This window comes from Pan paniscus, chromosome 11 (genome assembly GCF_029289425.2).
Source record: "Pan paniscus chromosome 11, NHGRI_mPanPan1-v2.0_pri, whole genome shotgun sequence".
NCBI classification, from domain to species: domain Eukaryota; kingdom Metazoa; phylum Chordata; class Mammalia; order Primates; family Hominidae; genus Pan; species Pan paniscus.
The window spans coordinates 51,191,585-51,204,245 of record NC_073260.2 but is presented as its reverse complement, the minus strand read 5'-3'; the positions used below and the strand labels follow the sequence as shown (position 1 = coordinate 51,204,245).

Here is a 12,661-nt window from a genome sequence, read left to right as displayed (position 1 = left end):
TGCAGACCCCTTGCCTTTTTTCCCCGGGAAGAAGGGTTACCTCCCACTTCTGGGAGCTTCCAGCAATCCTTGGTGTCCCTTAGCTTATGGCAACCTAACTTCATGCCCTGCCTTCACCTTCATGTGGCAGTCTCTGCTCTGTGTGTCTGTGTCCAAGTTTCCCTCCTACAAGGACGGCAGTCATTGGGTTAGGGCCTACCCCAGTCCAAGAGGACCTCATCGTACCTTGATTACATCTGCAAAAACCCTGTTTCCAAATAAAGTCATATTCACAGGTTGAGTGGGCGTGAATTTGGGGGAAAACTTTTCAACCCAATAAATACACACATTCACCAAAAAAAAACAATTTTTTTTTTTTTTTTTTTTTTTTTTTTGAGACGGAGTCTCGCTCTGTAGCCCAGGCTGGAGTGCAGTGGCGCGATCTCGGCTCACTGCAAGCTCTGCCTCCCGGGTTCACACCATTCTCCTGCCTCAGCCTCCCCAGTAGCTGGGACTACAGGCGCCCGCCACTACACCCGGCTAATTTTTTTGTATTTTTAGTAGAGAAGGGGTTTCACCGTGTTAGCCAGGATGGTCTCGATCTCCTGACCTCGTGATCCGCCCGCCTCGGCCTCACAAAGTGCTGGGATTACAGGCGTGAGCCACCGCGCCCCGCCTTTTTTTTTTTTTTTTTTTTGAGACAGAGTCTTGCTTTGTCACCCAGGCTGGAGTGCAGTGGTGATATCATGGCTCACTGTAGCTTTGACCTCCTGGACTTAAGCAATCCTCCCATCTCAGCACCCCCGAGTAGCCGGGACTGTAGGTGCATACCACTACGCTCAGCTAATTTTTGTATTTTTTTGTAGAGACGGGTTTTCGCCATGTTGCCCAGGCTGGTCTCAAACTCCTTAGCTCAAACAGTCTACCCGCCTTGTCCTCCCAAAGTGCTGGGATTATAGGTGTGAGCCACCGTGCATGGCCTAATGAAGAAATATTTAAAACCCAACACACATGTCATCTCAGCATAATTATTAATAACGCCCCTTTCACTCTGAAAAGTGTTCCAGTTTGGATGATAAATGGTGTGGCCCCTGACTGATAGAAACTCATACTGTTGGACAGTATCCAATTCTCCTCTACTTCTTCCTGTCGTTTGGAAGTTATGCGTGGTCATGTGACTGGTTTTAGCCAATGGAATGTGACAAGGAGTGGCATTTGTGATGCCACCTTTAATTGCCAGTGCTCAGCTCTTCAGTCCTCTCTATATTATCAAATCAAATCCAGCATGAACCAAATTAATGATATATCATAACCAAGTAGAGCTTATCCCAAGAATGCAAGGATATCTTAACATTAATAAATCTATTTAATGCAGGCAGGGCACAGTGGCTCATACCTGTAATCCCAGCACTTTGGAAGGCCAAGGCAGGCAAATCACTTAAGGTCAGGAGTTCGAGAGCAGCCTGACCAACATGGTGAAACCCCATCTCCACTAAAAATACAAAAATCAGCTGAGCATGGTGACGCACAGCTGTAATCCCAGTTACTCAGGAGGCCGAGGTGGAGGTTGCAGTGAGCTGAGATCGTGCCGTTGCATACTCCATTCCTAGGTGACAGAGTGAGACTCTGTCTCAAAAAAAAAAAAAAAAGCATGTATCACCACATGTACATTACACACACCCTAGGAATTCAAATATTGGCAGAGTTAGACACATAAAACAATGGAATGAAACAAAAATTCCTAGAGCAATTACATTAGAAACTTAGATCTCTATCTCACTTTGTGCAAGTGCACATTCCTCACGTAGTAAAGGCACAAACATGAAAAGTGCTTTAAAAGCATAAGAGCACGTTTTACAAAACTGGGGTACAAAAGACCTTCTTAAGCAAGATTAAGCACAGAAATGATAGAAGTATGATAATTACACAGAAATTTAAAACTTCCATACAACAAAAAGATTTCAAACAAAGTATAAAAATGAGAGAATCAGGTATATGCACTATGTCTATACAGGGTTTATATTCAGAGTCTACGTTTACTTTAACTCTGATTAATCAATCTTTTTTTTTTTTTTTTTGAGACAGAGTCTCCCTCTGTCGCCCAGGCTGGAGTGCAGTGGTGCCATCTCGGCTCACTGCAAGCTCCACCTCCTGGGTTCATGCCATTCTCCTGCCTCAGCCTCCCGAGTAGCTGGGACTACAGGTGCCCGCTACCACGCCCGGCTAATTTTTTTGTATTTTTAGTAGAGACAGGGTTTCACCGTGTTAGCTAGGATGGTTTCGATCTCCTGACCTCATGATCCACCCGCCTCGGCCTCCCAAAGTGCTGGGATTATAGGCGTAAGCCACTGGGCCCGGCCGAATCAATTTTTTATATTAGCCCCCAAAAAAAAAAAAGAAAACAGACAAAGGGTCTGGGCACATATGAATGGCCTACAAATGTATAAAACAATTTTCACGCCTGGTATAGTGGCTTACACCTGTAACCCCTGCACCTTGGGAGGCTGAGGGTAGGAGGATTACTTGAGGTCGGGAATTCAGGACCAGCCTGGGCAACACAGTGAGGCTCCATCTCTACAAAAAAAACTAGCTGGGCATGACGATGTGTGCCTGCAGTCCTAGCTACTTGGGAGGCTGAGGCAGGAGAATGGCCTGAGCCCAGGAGTTCAAAGCTGCAGTGAGCTGTGATGGTGCTGGTGCACTACAGCCTGGGTGACAGAGTGAGACCCTGTCTCAAAAATAAATTAATTTTAAAAATGTGTTTTTACGTTTATTAACGATCATGGGAATTGGTTAAAATACCTACGATGACATGTTATCTTTCTCAAACTGACGTTCTCTGTATGATAACGCACTGTAGAAAAGAGAATAAATTGGTACGGCCTTTTTTGAAGGGCACTTTGGCAAGCATCTCCTACTCTTTTTAATGTGCACACTGGGAGTAGAATGCATTATTGCATGCTATATATATTTTTATATTCTATATATAATTCTCTATATAATATATATTATATACATAATTCTCTATATAATATAGAATATATTCTAAATTAGAATGCATTATTTACCCCTACTTTGCTGTAAGAGGAGTTCCCACACCAGTCCACAGTCATGAGAGTTCTAGGACCTTCCCTTAAGCCAAGAGTCCCTCCTATATTGCAAGACCTAAAATTTCAAAGTGCTGCCATGACATCTTTTAGCCTCACAGGCCCCAAAGGCTTAATTGTGAGTTCCCCTGCCCTCACCAGAAGCGCCCCCCACCCAGTGGAAAAGGCTCCCCACCCAGTGGAAAAGGCTCCCCACCCAGCTAGTTCTAGAGCAGCTGAACCCCACCTGGTCCTCAACCTAACAGATTTCACTTTACTGCCAGCTTGCAGAATTATTTTCAAAAACCCAGCACATCCTCCAGCAGGAACTAGACACCAACCCCGCCTGTCACTACAAACCTCCTCCCACAGCCCTGTTGGTTCACTGTGTTCCTGAGGGCAGTCTCTGTGTGGCCTGCATGGCACAGAGTGTGGTGTCCTTGGTGTAGCTGGCACAGCATGGAGATGGTGTCTCAGTGTGGCCTGCACAGCATGGAGTGTGGTGTCTCGGTGTGGCCTGCACAGCATAGAGTATGGTGTCCTCTGCCCCCAGGCTATGAGTATTTGTGACCAAGAAGCTGCTGCAGTTCTCATGTGGCCGATGTCTGCACTGTGTGTGTCTCACCCTTTTTAGGGTGGAGGATCTCTCCTTCACCAGCAGGGTGACCAGGAGGCTGTCAGAACACTGCCAGGCCCATGGACATTAGGCTGGGCCATGCAACACACATCACGTCCAAGCAGCAGCATTAAGGGGTAGATTCGTTCCCAGGGGAGACCCAAATGCCCTCCTTTTTCCTGGTTCACTGTAGGGAAGAGGGAGTTTTTTGTTTTTTGTTTTTTGTTTCAGAGTCTTGCTCTGACACCCAGGCTGAAGTACAGTGGTGCAATCTCAGCTTACTGCAACCTCCGCCTCCCAGGTTCAAGCAATTCTCTGCCTCAGCCTCCTGAGTAGCTGGGATTGTAGGCCCCACTAATTTTTTTTTTTTTTTTTTTTTCTATTTTTAGTAGAGAAGGGGTTTCACCATCTTGGCTAGGCTGGTCTTGAACTCCTGACCTCGTGATCCACCCGCCTTGGCCTCCCAAAGTGCTGGGATTATAGGCGTGAGCCACTGCACCTGGCCAAGAGGGAGATCTTTCTGATACACCTTCACATAGAGTATTTTTTCCTAGCAGTTACGTCTATTTAAACTCATCATTTTACAATGTATTGGCTGATCTGCGCTCCGTCCCCCACCATGACAGAGGCTCCCTTTTGCCTCGTCCTTCTTAGTCTCCTCAGCTCCTAGGACCATGCGTGGGGTGTCCCAACTCTCCAAAAATATTTTCTGAGTAAATGAAATGAAGGTTTTACGCCCTTTGGGAAAATGAAATCAAATTCTTGCTCAGAAAAAAAGGACCACTAAGGAGAAAATGTGGGCTGTTCTGAGAATTTCAATTTTATCTAAGGGTTAGTCAACAATGGGTAATGAAGCCACTCTTTGTATTAGGAGACTATAAAGTTATAATTGTTGTGGAGATGGGTGGGGATGGAGGGAGGCTGGAATCTTGTGAAGCCACGTGTCGCCTGTGTTAACCAGATCTCAAGGAACAGGAGCAGATGGAATTCTATATGGGCATGATGGCATCTGCCAGTTTTCCAAGAAAAGGCCAGGGCTGCATGCCCCTTCTGCCCACAGAGTATCCTCCAGCATAAGGGATATGAATCAAGAGGCCTAGAGTTCCCCCAGTATTTAAATTCCCCAAAATGGCATGCGCATTGTTCTGGGGAGTGTCTCTATAGCTTTCATCAGAATCTCAAAAGGGCCTAAGACCAAAAGAAGGCTAAGAAGCATGGGTCTAACTGCTTATTGCAGAGGTAGAATAATTCAGTAAAGGAGGCCAGCCCTCTATGTGATTGGATTTTTCTTTCTATATTTTCCCTGGAGCTAATTCATAGACGGCTCCAACTCTCATTAGGACGTTTGTCCTCTGTAGTCAAGAGGGTGGGGAATAGTACAGGGGCATACAAAATGCCAACTTCCTCCCTTGTCCTAAGAGTCCACCACCCTGCCTCACTCACAGCTAACGAACCCCCTTATACTCCAGCCAAGGAAAGCACCCCCTCTTCCTCCAACGTGACACACACATCCTGTCAAGGCCCCTCCCTCCCCAGCTCTGGGTCCTCCCACTTACAGGAAGACTTCCCACCCTCATCATTACCCCCTCTCCTGGGGACCCCCGTCGCTCTTTGGCATACTAACCTGTTCTAGCAGCTCCCATCACCTAGAAACAACTGTCCTGACCCCACACCCACATCATTTCATGATAAAACTTATTTAGCATCTGCCTATGCTTACATCTTCACTACCCTAGAGGAGGAAAAATTCCTTTTCCTGCCACTTTTCTAGGATTTTCAGCTGGGGCCTTGCAAATTAGACTGACAAAAGACAGATCAACCAGAGAAAAACAAACAGAAGTTTATTAACTGTGCACTGTGCAGACACACCAAACTCAAAGATGAGTAACCAAAAGGGACAGTTATGTAGCTTTTTTTTTTTGAGACGGAGTCTCATTCCTTCACCAGGCTGGAGTGCAGTGGCGCGATCTCAGCTTACTGCAACCTCCGCCTCCCAGATTCAAGCAATTCTTCTGCCTCAGCCTCCCGAGTAGCTGGGACTACAGGCACGCACCACCACACCCAGCTAATGTTTGTATTTTTAGTAGAGATGGGGTTTCACCTTGTTGGCCAGGATGGTCTCAATCTCTTGACCTCGTGATCCACTTGACTTGGCCTCTCAAAGTGCTGGGATTACAGCCCTGAGCCACCGCGCCTGGCCAGTTATGTAGCATCTTAACAAAGAACAGTACACTAGCAGAGAAGTGACAAGGCCAAGTCCAAGGCCAAGGACTGAGTTTTCAAGGAGTGGCAAATTGCGGAAAGGCAAATATATGGGGAGACCAATGGGACGATACGGGTGGTTAGCAAGGTTTGTTATGTGGGTTCCTCTGGTGCTGTCTCTAGGCTGCCAAGAGTCTGAAGTTGTCTCCTGTGATTAACGATGAACTTCTCTCCTTCCGGTTTGAGAAGGGAGGAGGACACCTTTACCAATTGCTGTCCTTCTTTTAGGCAAATAGGGGGAGGAAACGGAGATCTTCTGTCTGCTGTTTCTCAACTGCCTTCGGTTCAAAATAGTCCTTACGACAAAGTGGCATATTTTAGGGTGGCGTATTCTGCCACCCCTAACTTCTCTAACAAACTCTTCAATTAGGCTTCCAGCTCAACCACTCCACTGAAACCACTCCTCTCCCTGGCCTGCCTGTGGCAAATCTAGTGAATGCCTCAGCCTCCTTATCCCACTGAACCGAGAGGACCCTCCCCATGCTTTGAAACCTTCTGGTCATTTGACTCCTCTCTCTTCTCCCCTCCCGGCTTTCCTGCCTCCCTGGACAGCCAAATTCTCCACTCTGCTGCTAGGCATCGCTCCACCAGAGCCCTATTGGTCGGCAGGTGGAATGAGGAGCCTGTTTGATGACAGCATTTAAGCCCCCCTTCCCTCTTCCCCTCTGCCCCACATCTGGACAAGCTACTGTGGGGACCCACTAGGAACCCCAGAGTTGGAATGAAGACTATTTTATGCTGAAGACATTTGAGATTCAACAGATGCAGAAAGAAGCTGGAGCACCCCTTAACTGACTAATATTAAGCAGAAACTTTTTAAAACCAAGGCTGCCGTAAATTCCCCTTAGGGCAGTTTCTACTCACAGGAAGAAGATGGGGAGTAGCCCTATCATAAATCCCCTCTTCGGGGAAGTTTCATGGACCTGAGGTAGATGGGAAAGACCACTCACACCTGCATAAACAAACATTATTAGAAACTTTCTTTTTTCCTCTTTGTTCTCCTAAAAACCCTTTTGTCTTTCCTAAAGAAACCTATTTGCTCTTCCCAATTCCCATAGAAACCTTTCTCTCCACTCCTTTTTCCCTTCTAAGTTAGGTTTATAAGCCACTAACTTTAATTTAGCAAGCTAGCTACTTCTTTTGTTTGCTAACATATGCATACAAATAAACCTTTTTTTTCCTGTTAGTCTTTCTTTTGTCAGCTTAATTCACAGGCCCCAGGGACTGCACTTAAGAGGATAGAGGAAGTCTCCCCTCCACACACACACTGATAAGAAATTCTCAGTGTTCCCTCCTTTGGTCCCAGCAGGAGAGTCAATCACACAAGCCCTTGCCTGTGTATGGAAACCCTAACTCAATTCACCCTGACCACAGTAAAACCCCAAGCCAGGATCCTTTCCTGGCTCTCTCGAGTCATTTTGGACCTGCTTGGGAGGCCTGCCCCACTCACCCAGAGTTGGCCATCATCTGAGTAATAAGCCTTTTCTTTCATACCCTCTTCTATGTGTGGCACCACCAGCCTCAACATCAGGACTCAGCATTCACGGGGTTCCCTTGACTTTTGCAGGGGCCATAACAGCCCATTGAAATCTCCTCTAGTTGTACTCCCTCCTTTGCTAATTTCATCCAGTCCTGTGACTTTATGACTTTTCTTGCAGAAGAAAATTATTACATCTGGATTATCATAGTACATGTAGATAATCTTAAAGTACATAGATTCTTATATTTTGTGTATAGATTGTTACACTAGATTAGATCTGCTATACACTATGGACTTTATTTATTTATTATTTATTTTTTGTTTTTTTGAGAGGGAGTCTTTCTGTCACCCAGGCTGGAGTGCAGTGGTGCAACCTCGGCTCACTGAAACCTCTGCCTCCCGGGTTCAAGCAATTCTTCTGTCTCAGCCTCCCGAGTAGATGGGATTGTAAGTGTGCGCCACCATGCCTGGCTAATTTCTGTATTTTTAATAGAGATGGGTTTTCCACCATGTTAGCCAGGCTGGTCTCTAACTCCTGACCTCAAGTGATCTGCCCACCTCGGCCTCCGAAAGTGCTGGGATTACATGCCCGGCCTACACTATGGACTTTAAATAACACCTACCTGCTCCCAAATTCAAAATCAACCCAGAATCCTCCCCCAACCTCCAAACCCAAATTTCTATTCCTTACTCACTATTTCAATACCTGAGTCATCTCAAAGTTTAAACTAAAACAATTCTTCACTTGCCCTCTGCTTCAATCCCAGTAAATGGCACATTTACCAAATTTCAAACCAAAGCCCAAGAATTCATCGTTTCTTCCTTCTCTTCATGCACCACATCCAGTTCTTGAGCAAGACCTTCAAGATACCTTCATGTAGCCTCTATGCCTGTCCCGTTTTCCATTCAGCAGCCACTGCGCTGGTCCAGGACAACCTCACCTCCTGCTTGATGGCCACAGAGCTTCTGCTCCACTCTGGTTCCTCTGTAGGGTGCAGCCCTGGAGGTGGAGGAAATGTAAGCAAGATATAGATTAGGTCCATAGCGTATAGCAGATCTAATCTACTATGACAATCTATACATAACATATAAGAATCTATGTCCCATGAGAATATCTACCTGTACTGTGATGAACCAGATGTCATCCTAGATTAGCCTGCTCCCTGCACGCTGCCCCTGCCCCGGAATGGAATCCCAGGAGGCTGCTTGCCTCCTCACCTGGTCTCTGCCTGAGCTGAGCCGGCTTGTGGTCCCGCCTGTCCCCTCGGCACCTTTAGCCCATCCTACCTTGAGGCCTCAGTGCGGGAGACTTCCTCCTCCTCACAGCCTTAAAACTCAGCGTACCCTGCCCCGCCTCAAACACGCCCCCCTCACCCTCCCGTCTCAAGCCTCGAGCCCTGCGTCTGAATCACCTTGTTTCCTGAGCCCTGGTGAGCTTCGTTCTTCCCCAGGTGTCCCCTGTCGCTGGACCACTTTCCCGAGGTGCCACACAGAACCGTGCGGAGCTGCTATATACACTTGCTTGTCAGGAGAGGAAATGCTCGTGTTCCAATTCCTAGCACAGAGCTAGGAATTGGCACCAAATAATTATTTCTTGAAGTCATGGATAACTAAATGAATGAATAAATTAGTCAATCTCATAACCTAGAATGGGGTTCTGTAAGCCACCAGTTCTGGATATGTGAATTTAAAAAAGAAAATAGTGGCCAGGTTCACGCCCATAATCGCAGCACTTTGGGAGGCCGAGGCGGGCGGATCACGAGGTCAGGAGATCGAGACCATCCTGGCTAACACGGTGAAACCCCGTCTCTACTAAAAATACAAAAACAAAATTAGCCGGGCGTGGTGGCGGGCGCCTGTAGTCCCAGCTACTCGGAAGGCTGAGGCGGGAGAATGGCTTGAACCCGGGAGGCGGAGGTTGCAGTGAGCCGAGATTGTGCCACTGCACTCCAGCCTGGGCGACAGAGCAAGATTACGTCTCCAAAAAAAAAAGAAAGAAAGAAAGAAAGAAAGAAAGAAAATATTTAGGCCAGGCACGGTGGTGACTCATGCCTGTAATCCCAGCACTTTGGAAGGCCAAGGCAGGCAGATCACCGGAGGTCATGAGTCCAAGATCAGCCTGGCCAACGTGGTGAAACCCCGTCTCTACTAAAAATACAAAAATTAGCCGGGCGTGGTGGCGGGCACGCGTAGTCCCAGCTACTCAGGAGGCTGAGGCAGGAGAATCCCTTGAACCCGGGAGGTGAAGGTTGCAGTGAGCAGAGATCATGCCACTGCACTCCAGCCTGGGGGACAGGGCAAGACTCCGTCTCAAATAAATAAATAAAATAATAAAAAAGAAAATATTTAAATACAAATTTACAAAGAGCAGAAGAAAATAAAGATATTCATTTTCCGGGTGGGAAAAATGTTTAAGCTTAATACAAATCGAAAAAATTACACAGTAGAAAGTTGATACTGTAGGCTGCACTGAAAATTTTAAAAATGTAAAATTAAAAACAATTTTTATGTTTAAAATTAAATATGACAGAGAGGGAGTGTGTAGCAAATGTAAGAGGTTATAACCTTAATATTAATGATTTGTGCACGTTGGTTAGGGCAAGCATGACCCTGAAGTTCAGTGAAGGCAGTAAACATAAGCAAACTATTTAAAAATAAAATTAATTAAAGGGAAACTATATTCGACCATACTATAAATGAAAATGCAAATTAAAACAATAATAATCTGCATTTTGCATGTGGAATTTGAAAAAGGTTACATATGTGAATATCCATATTCAATGGCTAGACTGCGATGTAACTGCTAAAGATAATTTGGTATAATTTTGTGATTAAAAGAAAATGCCTTAAAATGATGTCATGATCATTAACCCACTAATCCTACTTCTCTGAATTGATCTTTAAATAATCTGAAAAGACAGAAGAGATTAATGCACAAAATTTTATCTTTTTACTAAAACAATTTAAGAATTTTCCTTAGAAACAATTTAAGATATTATTAGAGTAATAGTTGAGTCAAATTAGCTCATTTATACGATAGACTGTAATATAACCATTAAAACATTTATAAAACCTGTAAAATAGCATGAGAAAAATCCTATGATATAAAGGAAAAAAGAAAAAATATGAGCTTATATACACACATACACACACACATATACGCACACGCACAGTTGCACATTAAAATTTTTTAAAGGCAGCTGTTCACGCTTAGGTGGGCGACGTGGGCGCAGGTGGGCGCAGGATGGCAAAACAGAAGAGAAAAGTTCCTGAAGTGACAGAGAAAAAGAACAAAAAGCTGAAGAAGGCGTCAGCAGAGGGGCCACTGCTGGGCCCTGAGGCTGCACCAAGTGGCGAAGGAGCCGGCTCCAAGGGAGAAGCTGTGCTCAGGCCCGGGCTGGACGCAGAGCCAGAGCGGTCCCCAGAGGAGCAGAGGGTCCTGGAAAGGAAGCTGAAAAAGGAACGGAAGAAAGAGGAGAGGCAGCGTCTGCGGGAGGCAGGCCTTGTGGCCCAGCACCCGCCTGCCAGGCGCTCGGGGGCCGAAATGGCCCTGGACTACCTCTGCGGATGGGCCCAAAAGCACAAGAACTGGAGGTTTCAGAAGACGAGGCAGACCTGGCTCCTGCTCCACATGTATGACAGTGACAAGGTTCCCGATGAGCACTTCTCCACCCTGCTGGCCTACCTGGAGGGGCTGCAGGGCCGGGCCCGAGAGCTGACGGTGAAGAAGGCGGAAGCCCTGATGCGGGAGCTGGATGAGGAGGGCTCTGATCCCCCCCTGCCGGGGAGGGCCCAGCGCATCCGACAGGTGCTGCAGCTGCTCTCCTAGTGGGTTCAGCGCGGGGCGGGGCCGCTGCCCAGTGCAGGGCTGCCTCAGACCACACAGGGTGCAGCTCCTCCGGCGGTGGGGGCCGGGATCACCAGCAGGGCAGCGGCTGAGCAAGGGCTTTCAGCTCCTCCGGTGGTGGGGGCCGGGATCACCAGCACCAGAGCCTCGCAAGGGCCCCTTCCCTCCTCCAGACCCTCCTTGGCCGGTGACGGCTGGGACAGTGATGGCAGGTTCAGTGCCTTCAGCGCAGAGCGTGGATGCTCTGGAATCACCCGGACCCCTGGCCTTGGAGGGACCCTCCAGCCCCAGGAATCTGCTTTGGAGGGAAATGTCTATTTTTCTACCGGGAATATTTTAGAGATTGGGGCACGCTGGCTCCTCCCGCCAGCTGCAAACCTGCACCTTCCGCCTGATTCCCCATACCCCTGTGTGGGCCGCATTCCTGGTCCCCTGCCTGCGTCCATCGAGGGGCCTGGCTGTGGCCTGTTTTCCTTTGACCCCACACAGCGTCATTGCGGGTCATGGGGAGCCCCTGGTGGGAGCTTGTGGAGTCGGATCACGTACCTGTGCAGAAACCGTCTCTGTGGCTGCATTTGAAATAAAACCCGACCCAGCAAAAAAAAAAAAAAAATTTAAATGTGTAAACAATGAGAAAGGAACGCTGAGTGCCTTATCTAAGTATTTATAATTCCTGGTAACCTTGCAGGTTACAAATAAAGTAAATTATAATGTCATAAACACCTGTGCATTGGCCACATTCAAAAGCAATCCATTCATGGCCGTGAGCGGTGGCTCATGCCTGTAATCCCAGCACTTTGGGAGGCCGAGGCGGGCAGATCGCCTGAGGTCAGTAGTTTGGGACCAGCCTGGCCAATGTGGTGAAACCCCATCTCTACTAAAAAATAATAATAATAATAATGCAAAAATTAGCTAAGTATGGTGGCTGGCACCTGTAATCCCAGCTACTCGGGAGGCTGAGGCAGGAGAATCGCTTGAACCCAGGAGGTGGAAGTTGCAAGGAGCTGAGATCATGCCACTGCACTCCAGCCTGGGAGACAGGGAGATTCTGTCTCAAAAACAAACAAACAAACAAACAAACAAAATCAATCCATTCAAAATCCCTCATATCTGAATCCTTCTGTTTATTCCCAAGTCTCCCCCACTCACTCAACTCTAGTCTCTGACTGATTTCGGCTGTGGGCGTCCAATGACACAATGTAATTATAAAGTATGCCAATTATTAAGTTAAAATTGGAAATGAGGCTAGGCACGGTGGCATGCACCTGTCAACTCAGCTACTTGGGAGGCTGAAGCAGGAGGGCTGCTTGAGGCCAGGAGTTTGAGTCTAGCCTGAGCAACATAATGAGACTCCCATCTCTAAACAAAAATTTTAAAAACATAAACCTGGA

The 12,661-nt window shown here is 47.0% G+C and overlaps 1 protein-coding gene across 1 annotated transcript; it reads left to right on the top strand.

Moving 5' to 3' along the window:
• The first annotated feature begins 10,463 nt into the window (after nucleotides 1-10,463).
• Nucleotides 10,464-12,428, top strand: LOC100970242 (uncharacterized protein C7orf50-like). The gene has a single exon (XM_034967657.3). It carries the CDS (start codon nucleotides 10,668-10,670, stop codon nucleotides 11,250-11,252), a length of 585 nt encoding a protein of 194 aa, XP_034823548.1. The 5' UTR covers nucleotides 10,464-10,667; the 3' UTR covers nucleotides 11,253-12,428.
• Nucleotides 12,429-12,661: the final 233 nt, after the last annotated feature.